Source organism: Notothenia rossii (genome assembly GCF_949606895.1).
Source record: "Notothenia rossii genome assembly, chromosome: 7".
NCBI lineage: Eukaryota > Metazoa > Chordata > Actinopteri > Perciformes > Nototheniidae > Notothenia > Notothenia rossii.
Window position 1 is genome coordinate 52727089 of NC_136905.1, and position 16896 is coordinate 52743984.

General features: G+C 39.7%; 2 protein-coding genes across 3 annotated transcripts in view; both read right to left on the bottom strand.

Annotated features, from left to right (window-relative positions):
* The window catches only part of rrh (retinal pigment epithelium-derived rhodopsin homolog), a 75756-nt gene that overhangs the window by 48698 nt on the left and 10162 nt on the right, over nucleotides 1–16896 (bottom strand). The gene's annotated exons all lie outside the window — the stretch shown is intronic.
* LOC307045782 (uncharacterized protein) overlaps nucleotides 1–16896 on the bottom strand; it is a 29807-nt gene that overhangs the window by 12636 nt on the left and 275 nt on the right. The window contains exons 2-7 of one of the 2 annotated variants that reach the window (XM_079691731.1): nucleotides 15577–16247; nucleotides 15409–15454; nucleotides 15233–15324; nucleotides 14823–14924; nucleotides 13974–14250; nucleotides 12833–13469 (exon numbers count right to left, since the gene is read on the bottom strand). In XM_079691731.1, coding sequence (XP_079547857.1) covers nucleotides 13254–13469; nucleotides 13974–14250; nucleotides 14823–14924; nucleotides 15233–15324; nucleotides 15409–15454; nucleotides 15577–16247 — 1404 coding nt within the window. In that variant the 3' untranslated portion in view covers nucleotides 12833–13253. Of the gene's footprint in view, nucleotides 1–12832; nucleotides 13470–13973; nucleotides 14251–14822; nucleotides 14925–15232; nucleotides 15325–15408; nucleotides 15455–15576; nucleotides 16248–16896 lie in introns of those variants that run through there. The other variant, XM_079691732.1, reaches the window with a different exon arrangement.

The window sequence follows — 16896 nt, forward strand, 5'->3', positions numbered from 1 at the left end:
CTTTAACCAAGGCACTGTTAGCCTAACATGTAAACTAGTTGTTCACACTAATCCTAATATTATCACTTAATATTAGCAAATTCTATATTTTTTTTTAAAACATATTGATGTAAATACATACACATATCGATTTGTTGTATAAATATTGCAGATCAAAACCTTTATTCACTAATAATTACCAAAAATCGTAGTTCTATCTCCTGTTATCAATGCATTCACATTGCCCGCCATGAACTTCCGGGGAACGATCCTCGTCTTCATGAACCACGTGACAATAACCGTTTTTGGACTTCCGCTGTCGTAACTCTTCTATCTATACGGCGCTGGTCCAGGGGTCGACAACCCGCGGCCCTCGAGCCGCATGCGGCCCTTTAAGCCCTCTGCTCTGGCTCCCTTGAGTTTAGTGAAAAATAAGAAGGATATAAAATAAAAGTATTTCTAGGAATATTTATATTTTGTTGCATGGTTGAAAATGTTTCGTATATTGTATTTTAAGGTGATACTGTGACACATAAATAAAAAACAAGACGGTTTTAATTAGGTCAACTAAAATATGCCTCACATCCTGCTACGGTCCCGCGCCAGCGCCTTTTCCTGCGGGTGAACAACCTGACCCCCGGCTCGATGAGCGAACTATGGATAAATCAAAGAAAAGTACTGGAGGAACACAGGATTTAATTCTGCGTGGACATAGTTATATGCTTTCACAGCAAACGATGCTGGTTTACCGGTATGTTTGATATGTAGAGAGAAGTTGTCAAAGGTGCTGCAGCCTTTACGTATCGAGGAACAACCTTTCTATATACAGTCTATGGGAACAACACAGGAGAGGAAGACACCTGACGATCTTCAGTCATAATTCAATGGGGTATGTAATTTATTTCAGAAAACACTTTTTTGTTATATTCCATGGAATGCTCTTAACATGCCGATAGCAATGAATATATGAAATGCTTTGACAATAATTACATACACACATTAATCTGTGGAAGCCGTAGCGCTGTAAAAAGCACGACCAATCATCTGAGCCGGCCCGGCTAAAATAACTGGATGGCCTACCTGCCTGTCAGCCTTCCATCTGTCCACAAACTTATCTCGTGCCCTCATTGGTCATGTGCGCGTTCGTGTGTGTTGGAGGAGGGGCTCTGTGAGGAAGTCTGAAGGAAGAGGCAGATTTTTTCCGGTTGTGTATTTTCAAATTCGAGCGCACTCGAGCTGGTTTCTCCATTCTTACCTACCCCACCGTTAACTCTTTTTAGGGTGCAGCTATATGTTTTATTTATTTCAAAGTGGGCACATTTTAATTATATATTTGTTTCCTTCAAATTTGCAGAGGACTCCCCAAGTGCTGTGTTTAATTTATGTTAAAGTAGGCCTGTGTATTATTTTTAATTCTCCTTATAGGATTTATTTGTTTCTTATTAGAGGTTAACAGTTTTATATAACGTAATACATAGCCTAATAAATGCAAAGAAAACCTGTAGTTTTTGTCTGATATAACAATAAATACAACTTTATTAGCTATCAAGCTATGAAATATGTTTTGCGACTCAAGACAATTTTTTTGGGGGAAAAAGGAGCAAAATTGCTCGTTTGGTCAAAAAGGTTGCAGACCCCTGGTCTAGTCATTAGTCTGATCTGCTTCCTACTATGTCTTTCTTATTTGTTTCCCAGTGACCACAAAGTTGTTGTTGAAATGTTTCCTTCATTTATATTTGACATTTCTGAGCCGTTGTCAGTTATTTTGGCTTAATTTAACTTTCATTGCTACACCTGTATTAATCTAATGCTGCGAGTGAGAAAGAGTGTCCCATATGCCAAGTAGTGTACCCTGCTGACATCATCGAGATGCATGCCAGTGCCTGCGTTGAGAGGTATATTGTTGTCCTGTATAGTTTAGCCTTGAGGCTTAACAAATGTGCCTTTTTTCATCAGATGCATACAAGTTCACATATCCAGTAATCATAGATAAAGGTTTATTTCAAGTTTGAATTCTTCTTTCCTTAAAATTACACAAAATACGCTGAGCATTTAACATGGTTACTAATGAGTATAAATACTTAACATTATTCCAGTAGGTTGGAAAACAGTATTTTATGGGAAACAATAAAGTAAAAGTGCTGCCGTGGCCTCAACGATCTCTAGACTCGAGTATAATAGAAAATCTCTATTTGACCATGCAATGCGTATGGTGGCGCCGGAGTGGATGTAGAGGCAATGGAAGAACCATCTGCCACATATTCACAGGTGACACCATGGCAAGATCAGCCAACAAGTTCTGCCGGACCCTCTAGACCTGCCAACACAACTGAAGGTGTGTTGTGTATTGTAACAACCTGCTAGTGGTTCTAGTTTGAAACCTTTTGTTTATAGCTTTTGACATTTTTAAATCTTTATAAGATTATAGATTGGAAAACTATACCAGACCCAGCCAGGGCTGCTCGGCTGTACAGAGAAACAATGCTGGACATTCATGCATCAGGGAAGCCGCTGCATTTGCATGTTAACCTGGGAGACAGCATCTCAGACCAAGAAATGGCTTTCATTGCATTTTACAAGGCACGCAATGTAGAGTGGGCAAATCCTATGCAATGCAGACTTGAAGGTTTGCTCTTTTTGTTCTAGTGCAGTTGTTTTTTTCACAAAAAAATACCCAGAATATTTACATTTCTTATAATTGCTAGGTGATCCTGCAATCGGAGAGGGAGTGAACCGCTACTGGTTTTCCAGAGTGATGCAAGCTGAAAGAGGGTTTTAACTTGAACTTTGGTAGGGTGTCTTTTATATATATATGTTGAAGTGTGTTCATGCTGCAATATTCCTAATCCATCTATAATTTATCCAATTAAAACATATTTAAGATACGATCAGACCTACATATATATTTTAATGTAATTTAGTCTGTACAACCACAGAATTGCTGAGTAATATAACATGATCATTGTTCCACGGATTTTTTCTTTTTGCGCAGGAAATTGCTGTGTCACAGGCTGTTCGGTGGAGAGCCAGACCAACTTGTGCCTTCATCGTCTGCATTCTTGGTTTAGAGTGACCTTTTTCTGATGGTGGGCAGAATCATTGGCCATTGCTTCCTGCATGGAGGTCCTGCACTGACCGGCCTAAGCCCAGCTGTTGTTCATATCCTGTGTGGAGGCACAGCTGAAACTGCCACCATTAGCATTCGTGACTGTCCAGACATGGATCTAAGGGAGAAAATCCAGATAGTGTGTATTCTCCAAATGGCACATGATTCATATTTGAACACATTTTAGATTTGGTTTAAGTGTGTCCCTATTGTGTCTTTAAGCTCGAAAGGAACTCCGAACTCTCAGCTGCTGAGAAGGAGAGTGTGAACACCTTGTGTCTGGCATGGGACCTTCCTGTGATGTCTAACGACAAACGGCGATGGCTCTTTGAGAGACTTCTTTATCATGCGGTATTGAATACTGTTGGCACTATTCAACATATTGTATAACACTTTTATCCCACTGAAGGTATAAAGATTTATTTTTTACTTTATCTCAACAGGTAATTGGACGAGCCATGAGGCAAATCAAGCAAATCAGAAAAGGACTCAAAGACACAATGCTGTGGCCCCTCATTAATCAACGTCCAGATGCAGCTCCAATTATTTTTCCACAGGAGTCAAGTGCTGTGTTGACCCCAGAGGTAAATACGTCTAATAAGACCGGTAGTATTGATCATAGCTGGAAATGAAGTGTTCAATCAGAAACATTTTCCAAACTGCAGAAAAATTATTTATTCCAGATGGCTTGTCTGTTTGATATTTTTGTATGTAGAGCATTCTTGACCGCATCAACTGGCCGACCATGATTGACGTTGATGATGATGATGAATGCTCTTTGGAAGATAAGAGCCGTGTCACAGGATACCTTCGTCGCTTCATTCAAGATGGTATATTTCCTTCATGCAATGATTGATGCATGTACTGTATGTTTTAAGTGTAATGCATTCACATGTGTTCTCATTATCCACATCTATCCTAGTCGAAGAAAAAACGTGTCATATTACAGATGGAGCACTGAATTTCGGACTCCAGCTTACAGCTTCCTGCCTACCACCAGCCAAAGACCAGTATAGAGGAATGTTAAGCCCTCCCACTATTTTCCAAGAGGGCGTTGCCAGATTTTCAATTTCAGGTTTTAACCAGGAGATGGCGCTTCATTCACAAATACAGAAAGACAAGTTTCATGGACTTTCAGTTGTGTTTTGAAGAGCATTTTAACACATCAATATTTTAGATCAACTAAAGTATATCTAATCTTGTAATTCAATAATATATAGTCTTTATATATTAAATAATCATAATTATAATGTAAATGTTTACATTACACTTCTTTATTTGTTATGCTCATACTTTAACCTTTACAATCGTTTGCTTTAATATGCAGTATATTTTTGTGTTTGCTTCCTCCTGCTCCCTTTCGGACACATACTGTATGATTTATTATTATTATTAATATGAAGATATTATTAAGATAAGATAAGATGTTACTTTATTGATTGAACATTTCAGTTTAGAATGTGCTGTCCCAAAGTAATTCAGAAGGCTCACAGGTCACATTCCGACCATTATTTAAAACAATAGGTGCTTTCAGACCTTCTATAGTTTGATTTAGTTAAGAGGGAGCTCTGTCAGTTTTCGAATTACCCATTTGCTTTCGGGGAGCCCTATTTTTCAGAGCACATCCTGCTACTAAATATGTCACACGCACGCTCTGTTGACTGGCGCAGCAGCGCGGATGCGATCAATTGCTATAAAAACACTCTTCTACTAATACAGACGGTGTCACTATGCCGGCGGATGTGGCCGTTGTTGAAGCCTCTTCAGGCTCCGCATCGGCAGGCCTCTCCCTCAGTGTGGAGCTGTCAAACTCGACCCTAACGCCGCTTACAGCCGGCCAACTAAAAGTTGTTTTCCGTTCACGTTGTCATTTTTAGACTCCTTCGCTTCTTTGCTTGTGAATCCAAAAGCTGTGACGCTTGGCTGTTTTCGTTTTGCCATATTTTTTTATTACACAGCCAGAGTTAAAAAAATATCAATATGAACATTTCAAATACCGCGCCGGCATCACCGCCATAATCATAGCAACGTAAGTAAGAATGCAGCGCTGCCACATACAGATGGCAACACCCAGACATATTCACAAATATAAAACAAATATTCAGAAACTGTAATGAACAATAACTATTATTTATTTCAAGAACTGTTATTTACAGAAACTCAACATTTCTAATCTGTGTGACACAAATATGCACGATTGTTTTGGGCTCCCCCTATTTATCTCAAAGTCAGCCTTCAGGGGAGCTCCCTCCCTCTTCGGGGGAGCCAAGCTCCTCCTAGCTCCCCCCCATTTCGAACAGTGTCTGTGGCTGAATGGCCAGCGATTAGGTGCGGCGCATTTGTCATAGGTGATCAGAGCTAACTGCCTGCCGTCAGATTTCATTTAAAAAACAGATCTGATTTTAAGACTATTTCTGCGCTCATAAAGAATGATAAGAATAATGCGTATTGAACTGGTTTCATTAATTAGTGAGTTTATTTAATACTAGAACCGCCAATCGGGTCAATTTGTGTGATGTGTGTTGTGTGTGTGCAATGTAACTTTTTTTCAATAAAATATTAAAGTCTCCCAGTCCCTGACTTTTCCTGAAAGTGTGTTATGTAGCACCCTATGTTGTTAAAAATTGCATTCTAATAGCGGGATTTGACAGGTTTAGGTAGGCCTATACAAAAACCTCTGGCGGTTCTAGTGTTAAGGTAATTAGGTACAGTAGAAGCCCTTTTTTATCAGTAACGAATTTAGCAGTTGAACATAAAAGTCAACTAACTGAGGGTCACTTACAATGACAGTGTTGTGTCTAACTGTAAGCTTGTCACTCAGAGTAACCTACCGTTAATTTAGCTGCTGGAGAAGAAAGATCAAGGGGGGAGGGGGGGAGAGAGCTGTGGTTGATGGGCCATTAGTTGTGTAAATACACAGCTGAGAGCTGCCGTTTCATTCAGACTGTTTAAAAAACTGTAACGACGGACTATTTTTCTTAGCGGATGCATGTCAATTTAAATCAATACATACAACTATTTTTTAAATCAATACATACAACTATTTTTTAAATCAATAAAAACATTTTCGAAATCCATAAAAGCATTTCAATTAATATTGGGAGTCATGTCGTTACTTTGTTGAGAATTTGGCCGTGTAATAAGCGGGATAATTTGCAGCGACTTGTTCCTTATGGGGAAAATAACACCCGTCATGTGTGTGTAGTAGAGGTGTGTGTGGTTAAAACACTTTCATGAAGTGAAGGAATTTCCTTCTATAAAACACGGACATGAATTCATAGATCAAGGCAGACTGGTGCACACACTCTCTTGTCCTGCCAGGCGACACGCCCGTTCTAAGCCGTGTCCCTCACTCCTCACATCCCAAGCATCCCCACAAGTGTATTATGTTGTTACATCGTTTCAGATGTTATGTTTCAGTTGTGCTCTGTCTATGTTCAGTGATGCAAACTTGTCACCTTTCGGCGAAATTCGCCGTTTTGAATCCAAAATAAGTCGTTTGCGTGATTCATGTAGATCTGCAATACAAATATTTTTGGGGTATGGGGGGGGCTGGGACCCGGAGTAATCTGTGGCCGTGAGCTGTTATGTGCCATCATGACACGCATGGTGTTCTTTTTTTATATATTATAATGAAGTACGAGCTGTGTGCTCGAGTCTTCCTGCCTGTCGGCTCTGCTCATGGATGTATAATAAGGCTCTGCTGCTCCGAGATGATGGTCTAGCTTCAGCAGCTACATTACCTACGGGTGCGTTCGTTAATATTAACTGTGCGTCCGGAGTCACTGTGGCACAGACTGGACCGCTGGTGAACAGCTGTTAGAACGGGCCGTTCAGGTGTTCAGAGCAGAGCTCCCTGTCGGAGCGGCAGAGCGTGATGTGAACTGAAAAGTGTTTCTGTGGCAATATTATTTAAGGAATCGTTGAGCTAGCTAGCTAGCATACATTGTCACTATCTGCTAACGTTAGCTTTAGCCTTCTATTTCTAATAGTTTTTTTCATAGGCTATAAACAGAGGTGGTATAAGTATATATATTGTACTTGAGTAAAAGTAGAAGTATTCAGATCTTGTACTTGAGTAAAAGTAATAGTCCCAGAGTGTAGGAATACTCTGTTACAGTAAAAGTCCTGCATTCAAAATGTTCCTCAAGTAAAAGTAGAAAAGTATTATCATCAAAATATAGTGAAAGTAGCGACAGTAAAAGTAGTCATTGTGCAGATTGGTCCATTTCAGAATAATATATATGATATGTTTTATAATGGTTGATCATGAAAGTGTTCTCAAAGCTGGTAAAGGTGCAGCTAGTTTGAATGACTTTGTATACTGCAGGGTAGCTTGTGGATTTACTCCAGGTGGAACTAAAGTCTGATTTAACACTTGATTATATTTCACTTAATTAATCCAGATCTGTGAAGTAACTAAAGGTATTAAATACATGTAGTGGAGTCAAAGTACACCATGTACCTCTGAACTGTAGTGGAGTAGAAGAACAAAGTAGCAAAACATTGAAATACTTAAATAAAGTACAAGTATCTCAAAGTTGTGCCCAAGTATAGTACTTGTTGAGTTTATGAACTTAGTTACTTTACACCATGTGGCTATAAAGATAGAAAGAATAAGCTTTGCACAGAGGCCTGAAAATACATTTTCAAAATGCTCAACAGTGCTGCCAAAATTATAAACTGACTGCTCCACAATTTGAAATAAATGCTTTTATATATTTCTATTATGTGACTCTTTGGCGTTTCTGTTATTATTAACACTGCTGCTTTAGTTGTTCTGACTGCTAAAATCCTCTGTCATTCCGTGGGGTGGGGGGTGGGGGAGCCGGGGGCTCGGATCCTTGTCACCTTTTTCATACCTGATGAGTTTGCATTCCTGTATGTTAAAAAGCCTCAGTCACCTTAATTCATGTAATAAAAACATCTCAGGTCAGTAACACTCAAAGCTAAATGTGCAATACCATGTTCAGCTATGTTACTATTTATAATGTTATTGTTGTTACATCAGAAGATGTACATATTAGAATGATTTCTTAACTTACAGTAGGCTATTTTTTACAATGTGTGTTGGAAGGATTTATTAAATTACAATGAATATTGTCATTGTTGAAGGCTTTTAGAGAAGGGTGAACTATAAGCCTGAATTACATAACATTTTATACCTAAAAACATAAAAGCCACAATAAATAAGTCACAATTATTGTAGTTATTTTTACCTCCCGTATTGCTTTCAACCCACCAGCTTTTATGGTGTTGTTACGTCACTAACTGTAAGCTTGTCACATACAGTCTATGGTCACTCAGAGTAACCTCCTGTTAATTTAGCTGCTGGAGAAGAAAGATCAGGGGGGGAGGGGGGAGAGAGCTGTGGTTGATGGGCCATTAGTTGTGTAAATACACAGCTGAGAGCTGCCGTTTTATTCAGACTGTTTAAAAAACTGTAACAACGGACTATTTTTCTTAGCGGATGCATGTGAATTTAAATCAATACATACAACTATTTTTTAAATCAATAAAAACATTTTCTAAATCCCCATAAAAGCATTTCAATTAATATTGGGAGTCATGTTGTTACTTTGTTGAGAATGTGGCCATGTAATAAGCGGGATAATTTGCAGCGACTTGTTCTTTATGGGGAAAATAACACCCTTCATCCAGATGAGGATCCCTCCGCTACACTTTGGGATCCTGATCGACCGACGAAACTCCATTAAAATATACATATTTTTGGTGAATTACTGAGTTTAGGCACGTTAATAACGTTTTAATGAAGTTGAATACAGTATATTCATATGTGTCAGTAATTTCATGTCAATTCGGTGAACATAAACATAAATGATCGTGGTGAAGATGATGATTAAATTAGGATTAAAAATCGAGAGCCGGGCTGCATTTCCTCCCGTTCGTTTTTTTTTAATAACAAAATTATTTTGTTAAATAACAACATGTTGATGTTTTGTAAATGATTACATGTCTCTTATTTAGCACAGAGTATGATATCCGTGACATATGGATCTTAACAAAGTTCCGCTGTACATCCAGCGTACTGTATCTGACTTTATTTCACATGAGCTCCAGTGTGGAACCCCACTGCACCTCCTGGTGGATCAATGATCCATTGCAGCTGGCTTCATTATAAACACATTTATCTATCACGGGGGCGGTCTCAAGTCAAGCTGGAGGTTTTCCCTTGAGCGAGGGCAGATCACGTACCAATCACGGCCCTCGCGTTTCAAACTGTCCGAAATGAATCGCTCCATCTGTAGTTACAATGTAGTACTTAATGGAGGTTCACGTACAACACCAGATCTGAGTCTTATCTTTCTAGCCTTATCAAACCAGGGTATATGCAGGAATCCTGAAGTCAAATTTAATACCTTTTAAGACCTTTTTTAAGACCCTTTCCATACATTTGAAGACCTCATCGCAACTTTGAGTTCTAACCGGTTACATTGGCTACACACTTTACCTCACATTTACTATATTGATTGTAAGATAGCACAACTAAACAGAGTGCAGACAGACTACTGAAGCCTCCTCTCCACATGAACTTCAACCTCTCTGTGAAGGTCAGGTTTAATGCAGTATGCTGCTTTGTTGCTTCTGTACTCTGTGCTCTTTCATTCTAGTAAAACTCCTCAGAAACCATTAGAAACCAGTATTTGACCAATAAACAAAACAATTGACAAAACTTTGAACTATGAAATATATTAAACTTTGGTGAGCTTCAGCTATATGGTAATGCCATATAGGCGCTCCCTCACAAATACCCAGGGGTTAAATTGGGCTGGGACTGTCCGGGGCTAAGCCCTGGCACATAGGACGATGCTCTGACGTCATCACCCTCACACATTTGTCATATGTTTACAAAAAACGATATATATGTTAAGGCTTTTCTCGTTCTTAATATAGACTATATTAGGGTCGATATGTGTTGACTTTACAGGGTATATGCAGGAATCCTGAAGTCAAATTTAATACCTTTTAAGACCTTTTTTAAGACCCTTTCCATACATTTTAAGACCTCATCGCAACTTTGAGTTCTAACCGGTTACATTGGCAACACACTTTACCTCACATTTACTATATTGATTGTAAGATAGCAACACTAAACAGAGTGCAGACAGACTACTGAAGCCTTCTCTCCACATGAACTTCAACCTCTCTGTGAAGGTCAGGTTTAATGCAGTATGCTGCTTTGTTGCTTCTGTACTCTGTGCTCTTTCATTCCAGTAAAACTCCTCAGAAAACATTAGAAACCAGTATTTGACCAATAAACAAAACAATTGACAAAACTTTGAACTATGAAATATGTTAAACTTTGGTGAGCTTCAGCGGGGTAATGCCATATAGGAGCTCCCTCACAAATACCCAGGGGTTAAATTGGGCTGGGGCTGTCCGGGGCTAAGCCCTGGCACATAAGACGATGCTCTGACGTCATCACCCTCACACATTTGTCATATGTTTACAAAAAAGGATATATATGTTAAGACTTTTCTCATTCTTAATATAGACTATATTTAGGGTCTATGTGTTGACTTTACTTTAAAATAGCAGATCTCTGTGACCGTATATAGTTTGGCTTAGACCCCGGCCCCACAAGGACGCATACGGTAAAACGCATACGCAAGCGCAAAAAAGGCTTCCTTTCAAACGCATTCGATTCATTAACGTGTCCGTTCACACTAGACCGCTGCAAATGCTGGAAACGATGTAGTACATATGTCATGCCTGTAAGTGGCGCTGCTGCCAGCCGAAATACACCAAAAGCAGCGAAGAAGAACCCGGAGCATGGTTGCCATGGTTGCCCTTCTGTTTATTCTCCTCGGTGGACGGCGTGTTCTCCTGCTGTATCTCTCAGGTAGTCCACCAGCAGATGAAAAACACCCACCTCTCCGCCTTTTCCAAGGAACGAGGGGACCGTGCGGCAGTTTCCGTAAAAAAAATGTTCCGCCGGTCAACATGTCCGTTAAAGTTGAAATCTTCCGTACAAAATTAGGAAAGTGCCGGTCAGAGGTCTTCTTTGTTATTTATTGAGCTTTAAAACAAATTGATAACGACTCTGTTCTCTGTATAATAATATAATAATATTTAATAAACGGTGACTGCCTCTCTTTTCCTCCCCCTCTTCTGACAGCCCAGCAGCAGCAGGGGACGTGGGGAGAGGGAGGCGGGCTCTTTCATCATTATCAGAAAATGATCATATAGGGCACACACGGAGCCGTTGGACCCCCAGAGCGTTGCGTATGCCGGTCTTCCCACCTTGGGACCCGTTACCGTAGTCGTTTATTCCCCCCCCCCCCCACACACACACACAGAGCGGAGCAAGGCAACGAAACGGCGCGCTATGCATGGGGCCGCCTTTTGGGGTTTCCCGACATGTCGTTTCAGTAAATTAAAGGGTGTTTCATGTTGTCGTTGCTGTGGGACTTCTTAATACCTTGAAAAATGCCATTTAATACTTTTTAATACTTTTTAAAAGCCTTAATTTTCGCTAAATTGATTTATCAACTTTTAATACTTTTTAAGACCCCGCGGACACCCTGCTTTACTTTAAAATAGCAGATCTCTGTGACCGGATATAGTTTGGCTTAGACCCCGGCCCCACCAGGACGCATACGGTAAAACGCATACACAAACGCAAAAAAGTCTTCCGTTCACATGCATTCAATTCATTAATGTGTCCGTTCACACTAGACCGCTGGAAATGCTGGAAACGCTGTAGTACATATGCCAGGCCTGTAAGTGGCGCTGCTGCCGCCACAAAATACACCAAAAGCAGCGAAGAAGACCCCGGAGCATGGTTGCCCTTCTGTTTATTCTCCGCGGTGGACGGCGTGTTCTCCTGCTGTATATCTCTCAGGTAGTCCACCAGCAGATGAATAACACTCACCTCTCCGCCTCTTCCAACGGACGAGGGAACCGTGCGGCAGAGTTTCCGTTAAAAAAAATGTTCCGCCGGTCAACATGTCTGTTAAGGTTTAAATCTTCCGTACAAAATTAGAAAATTGCCGATCAGAGGTCTTCCTTGTTATTTATTGAGCTTTAAAACAAATTGATAACGACTCTGTTCTCTGTAGCCTATAATAATATTTAATAAACGGTGCCTGCCTCTCTTTTCCTCCCTCTCTTCTGACAGCCCAGCAGCAGCAGGAGATGTGGGGAGAGGGAGGCGGGCTATTTAATCGTTATCAGAAAATGATCATATAGGGCTTACACACGGAGCCGTTGGACCCCCAGAGCGTTGCGTATGCCAGTCTACCCACTTTTGGACCCCCCCCCTCCACAGAGCGGAGCAAGGCAAGGAAACTTAAAATAAGAAGCAGCATTTTACGGCGCGCTATGAATGGGGCTGCCTTGAGGGGGTTTCCCGACATGTCGTTTCAGTAAATTAAAGGGTGTTTCATGTTGTCGTTGCTGTGGGACTTCTTAATACCTTGGAAAATGCCGTTTAATACTTTTTAATAGCCTTAATTTTCGCTAAATTGATTTATCAACTTTTAATACTTTTTAAGACCCCGCGGACACCCTGCAAACAGATTAAAGAGTAAGAGCACCTTAATATTGATTTGTGCAGTGTATTTAATGCAAATCCAAATGTATTAGATTTCAGCCACCCTTCTTCCTGACACAAGAATTTTAGTTGGTTTTGTTCTTGTGCGAAATGTGTATCAAGTGCAGGATTCTCCTTTACTGCAAGCATTTATGTATTTATATATTGTTTTTTTCTGCAGTATCCAGTGATGAGTTGAAGGAACTTGTAAAGTTCTGGGTTGGATGGGAGGCTCCTTCCAGTACCCTCACAGTGGAGGTGATTAACGGTGGCCTACCAAAGTCATCCACATGCTTTGAAACACTCCGTATTCCTGCCCACTACCAAGACTACCCAACATTCAAGAAAGAGTTGATGGCGTGTCTCAGCACAAATGACACTGGATTTGGGCTGGTGTAAATGTTGGTAGCAAAATGTGTGACTGTTATACCTCAGCTTGTACCTAAAGCTATAGTCAACTGTTCAATGTTCTTGTTTTGCTTTTAGTTATGGAAGTAATAATCTGTTAATTCTGTGCAAATTTCCAGGCTAGGTTTATTATACAAGATTTCAAAAATAAAGTTCAGATAATTTTACCTTACTCAACATGTCTGTTGCAAGTGTATTGTGCTTTTACTCTAAGCCTAGAAGGTGTTGGACATACTGGACAGTAGCTAGATAAATGTCTGAGCCATGTGATTGGGACTGTGCCAGGGGATTTATGGCTGCCCCCAGTGCTGCCTCTTGTTGATGGCTCAACAAATTGCCTGTCTCAGGAACAGTGACCCCATGGTGTGGATCATCAGGCAGGCCACTGTCCTCCCAGTCAAGATGAGGAAGGTATAATTCCTAAAAAAAAAGACACCAGAATGTGATACATGAAAACCAGTTGCAGATTTAAACTAAAACAAATAGTTAAAAGATAACTTAAATGTCCAAATGTGAAATATAACTAAAGAAATTCCTGTACTATCATTGCCACACATAATTTTAACGGTCTGTAAAGAACTGGTGCTCTCCTATGCTGTGCTCACTAGTAACACATGAGCATGCAAAACATTCTTGTGTGCAGGAGTTTTTTGTTGGTCCATATCTCCTTAGGTGCTCCATATGATACATTTCTCTAGAGCAAGGGTGTACTGTAAAAATGTTCAGGTTATGCTCGAACAAGTTGATTTTCATTGAGGACGACAAATAAAAAGATTGTTGCCCTTGGGACCCAGATATTATAAGATACTGTATGTTTTAGTATTAAATTATATGTGATATACTTGAATAGTTCAAACCATGTTGAAATATTTCCATACATTTTTTATCATATCATAATAGATGGCACAATGATGCCCCCTTTACCTCAACATTGTCTGGTTCTGCCACAGGATGCTGGATGTTTCCCATGTGCCACAACTGATTAGGAGTTAAGTTTCCCTCAGTTCTGAGTGGGTGGTTATCCCAACCACCACAAAATATATCAAGACTAGCTTGTAGTCTGGGCAGAAAAACGTAATGACAACTGAAGAGGTGTGCAAAGTTTGACAGGTCAAGCAAACCATCATCCTCTAGCGAGTGCAGCACGTTGTAGAATACATTGGTCACAGCACACCACACGTCCCTCCAGTGACGTTCAATTCTGGAAGGATAGTTTGTAAGATAAGATGGGTTTACATACATTTATGCTTCATATTTGTATTATTCCATGTTTTTTAACCAGTGATGGAAGTTACAACTCTGAAAGTAAAATGGTTGTTCCAATTAAGTGATCAATTATTTTGTGGGGGATACTAAGGCCTAACTTGTTGGTCCAATTAGTCAATAAATATTGCATGTAAAATAATTTAATTCAAATTTTCACAGAAATTGTTCTCATTTAAGTTCATTTTCTGGGCCAAATTCCCTAGTGCATATAGATACCAATCGTTAGCCAGTTACGTTGTGTAAAACATGAAGAGTTGCAGTATTTAGTATCAAAGCATGGAGGTCCTGCACTTTTTCAAGAAAGGCATGATCCCTGAAACCATGCCTTTGAAAATTATGTCACAGCAGTTGATACCTTAATTAGAAAACAAATTAACAAAGATAAATGTTTCAGAATTGTCTCCAAATCTCTTGACATAACACAGTGCTGCGATATCAATTCAAGTAATAATGATGTTGCATGATACAAAAAGAAAAACTGGCTTTGAGAAGTGCGACTGAACCTGCCTTTGGTTGTTTCCAGCGATGAAACTGGACCTTTCTGTTCCCCTGACAGAGAACATCAGCCGTGCAATGTCAACGTTCTCAACTCTGTGATCTGCTCTTACCCTACCAAATGAATAGCATTTATAGTGTTTGATTAAATGTGGTCCAAACCATTTTATCTTCTCTTTGTCTTTAAATGATCTTTATAAACATATCATATAGACACACTATTATAAAAGCCAACAAAAACATGATAATCATGAAAACCTTTTCAGTTCTTTACTCTTTAGTTAAATATTGATGTTCCATACTTGTCCATGAACAATCTGAGTCCCTAGTCTCTGTTATTCTAAGTTAAATATGGGGTGTCAAAATGTAGTCTTGACTTCTGTCTCAAGTTGACATGAAAGGACCCATGTATTGTCACTTACCTTAATGGTAATCCATATCTGTCGACTGATTTCTGAAAGAAGGCAAGGGCTGTTGAGGCCAGATTGTTGTTTGCTGCACCCAGGAACATGATCTAAAAAGTTAAATAAAAAAGGATGTAAACGTATCCTTTTATAGATATCTCATTTAATGTTTTTCTTTTTTTACTGAATCCTACCTTTCTTGAAAAGCCATCAATGCCACCAAATATGACAATGTTGTACCTGATTAAATGAAATAAACTATAATAAGACACATATTTAGGCTGAACAATTATTAAACATTAAAATAAAAATGTGGCCTACAATTTTGGTCAATATTGTGTTACAAATGGAATCATACACACCGAATCAGCTTGTGGTTGGTGTCAATGTACATCAGGGATTTGGGACCAGGAACTGAGTAGGTGCGACGCACAACACACCCTAGCTGGTTCATTCGGAAAAGGATGCCTACAGTGTCCACACGGTGCATGGAGGCCCGCACCCTCTCCCACTGGACTCTGAATCCTCTGGACTTCAAGGTTCCCTTAACCAGGCGGTACCCAGCATGAGGCATGTCTTTTTTAATGTCAGTTACCAAATTGTCTAACTCTGTATCTGAACAGGTGCTATAGAGTGCTCTGACAGAGAAGGCAGACTCTGACATTCGTCTGTAAATAGTACGAGTGGACACTCCCATTAGGTTAGCAATACAGGGCACTGGAAGACCCAGGTTAAGAAGATGTAACAGGGAATCTGGAGATAAATCAAATCTTGGATGCCCAGTGACTCCATGGGTAACCTGAACTAATACTTTGGGGACCCTATTTTGTCTTTCCTCAACAACCAACTTGTGTAGCTCTGTGAGTGCATCTACAATAGCCTTTGGGATGAGAACCTGATTAGAGAGAGCACTAAAAAGAACAACCTCCTGAGAAAAGACAAACTCAAGGTAATCGATGTCAAGTGGCTGCTGACGGACAACATGTAGAACTCGTGTATGGAGCCTCTCCAACATGCTTTGTACGAGCAATTCCTAGAGATAGAAGAAAAGAATGAGCAAGTGAGGTGAAACATTTTGGTAACTTAGATATTTAACCATGGCTGGTAAGCAGGGGTTGAATTAGGTACACATGTTTATTTTCAGTTTTCATTGTAAATATACCCACATAAGAGAACCCAATTCAACCCCTGCTGATAAGTTTCTATATTATATGTGATATTGGCAGATAACCAATGTGAAATGTGTACCTGGTGGTCCACTATCTGCATAAAGTGTCAGTGCCCTCTGTTTAGTTTGAAACAGTTTAAGTTATAAATTGGGTAATTTGCACACCCTATTTGAACTGATACTAACACTGAACCAATAGGATCAAACTATCTGACGTCGCGGTTGGCGCCACATAGTAGCTTGTGGGCAAAACACAGGCAGCACCAACACAATACTGTTTAAAAATGTTTGGAACACAAGCAAATAGAAGACTATAACTATGCTGCTAATCGGGTGGTATAGTAGAATAAGCAAATACATGTTAGACGAGGTAAAAAACGATCATTTCACAGATTTTCTCATAAAATCACAGAATCCCTGTCTTTAGCGTGTCATGGTATGGTTATTACAGATTTTTCAACTAACCACAAAGACTTGTCTCATTCATGTAGTCTACTGATGGCTATATATATAT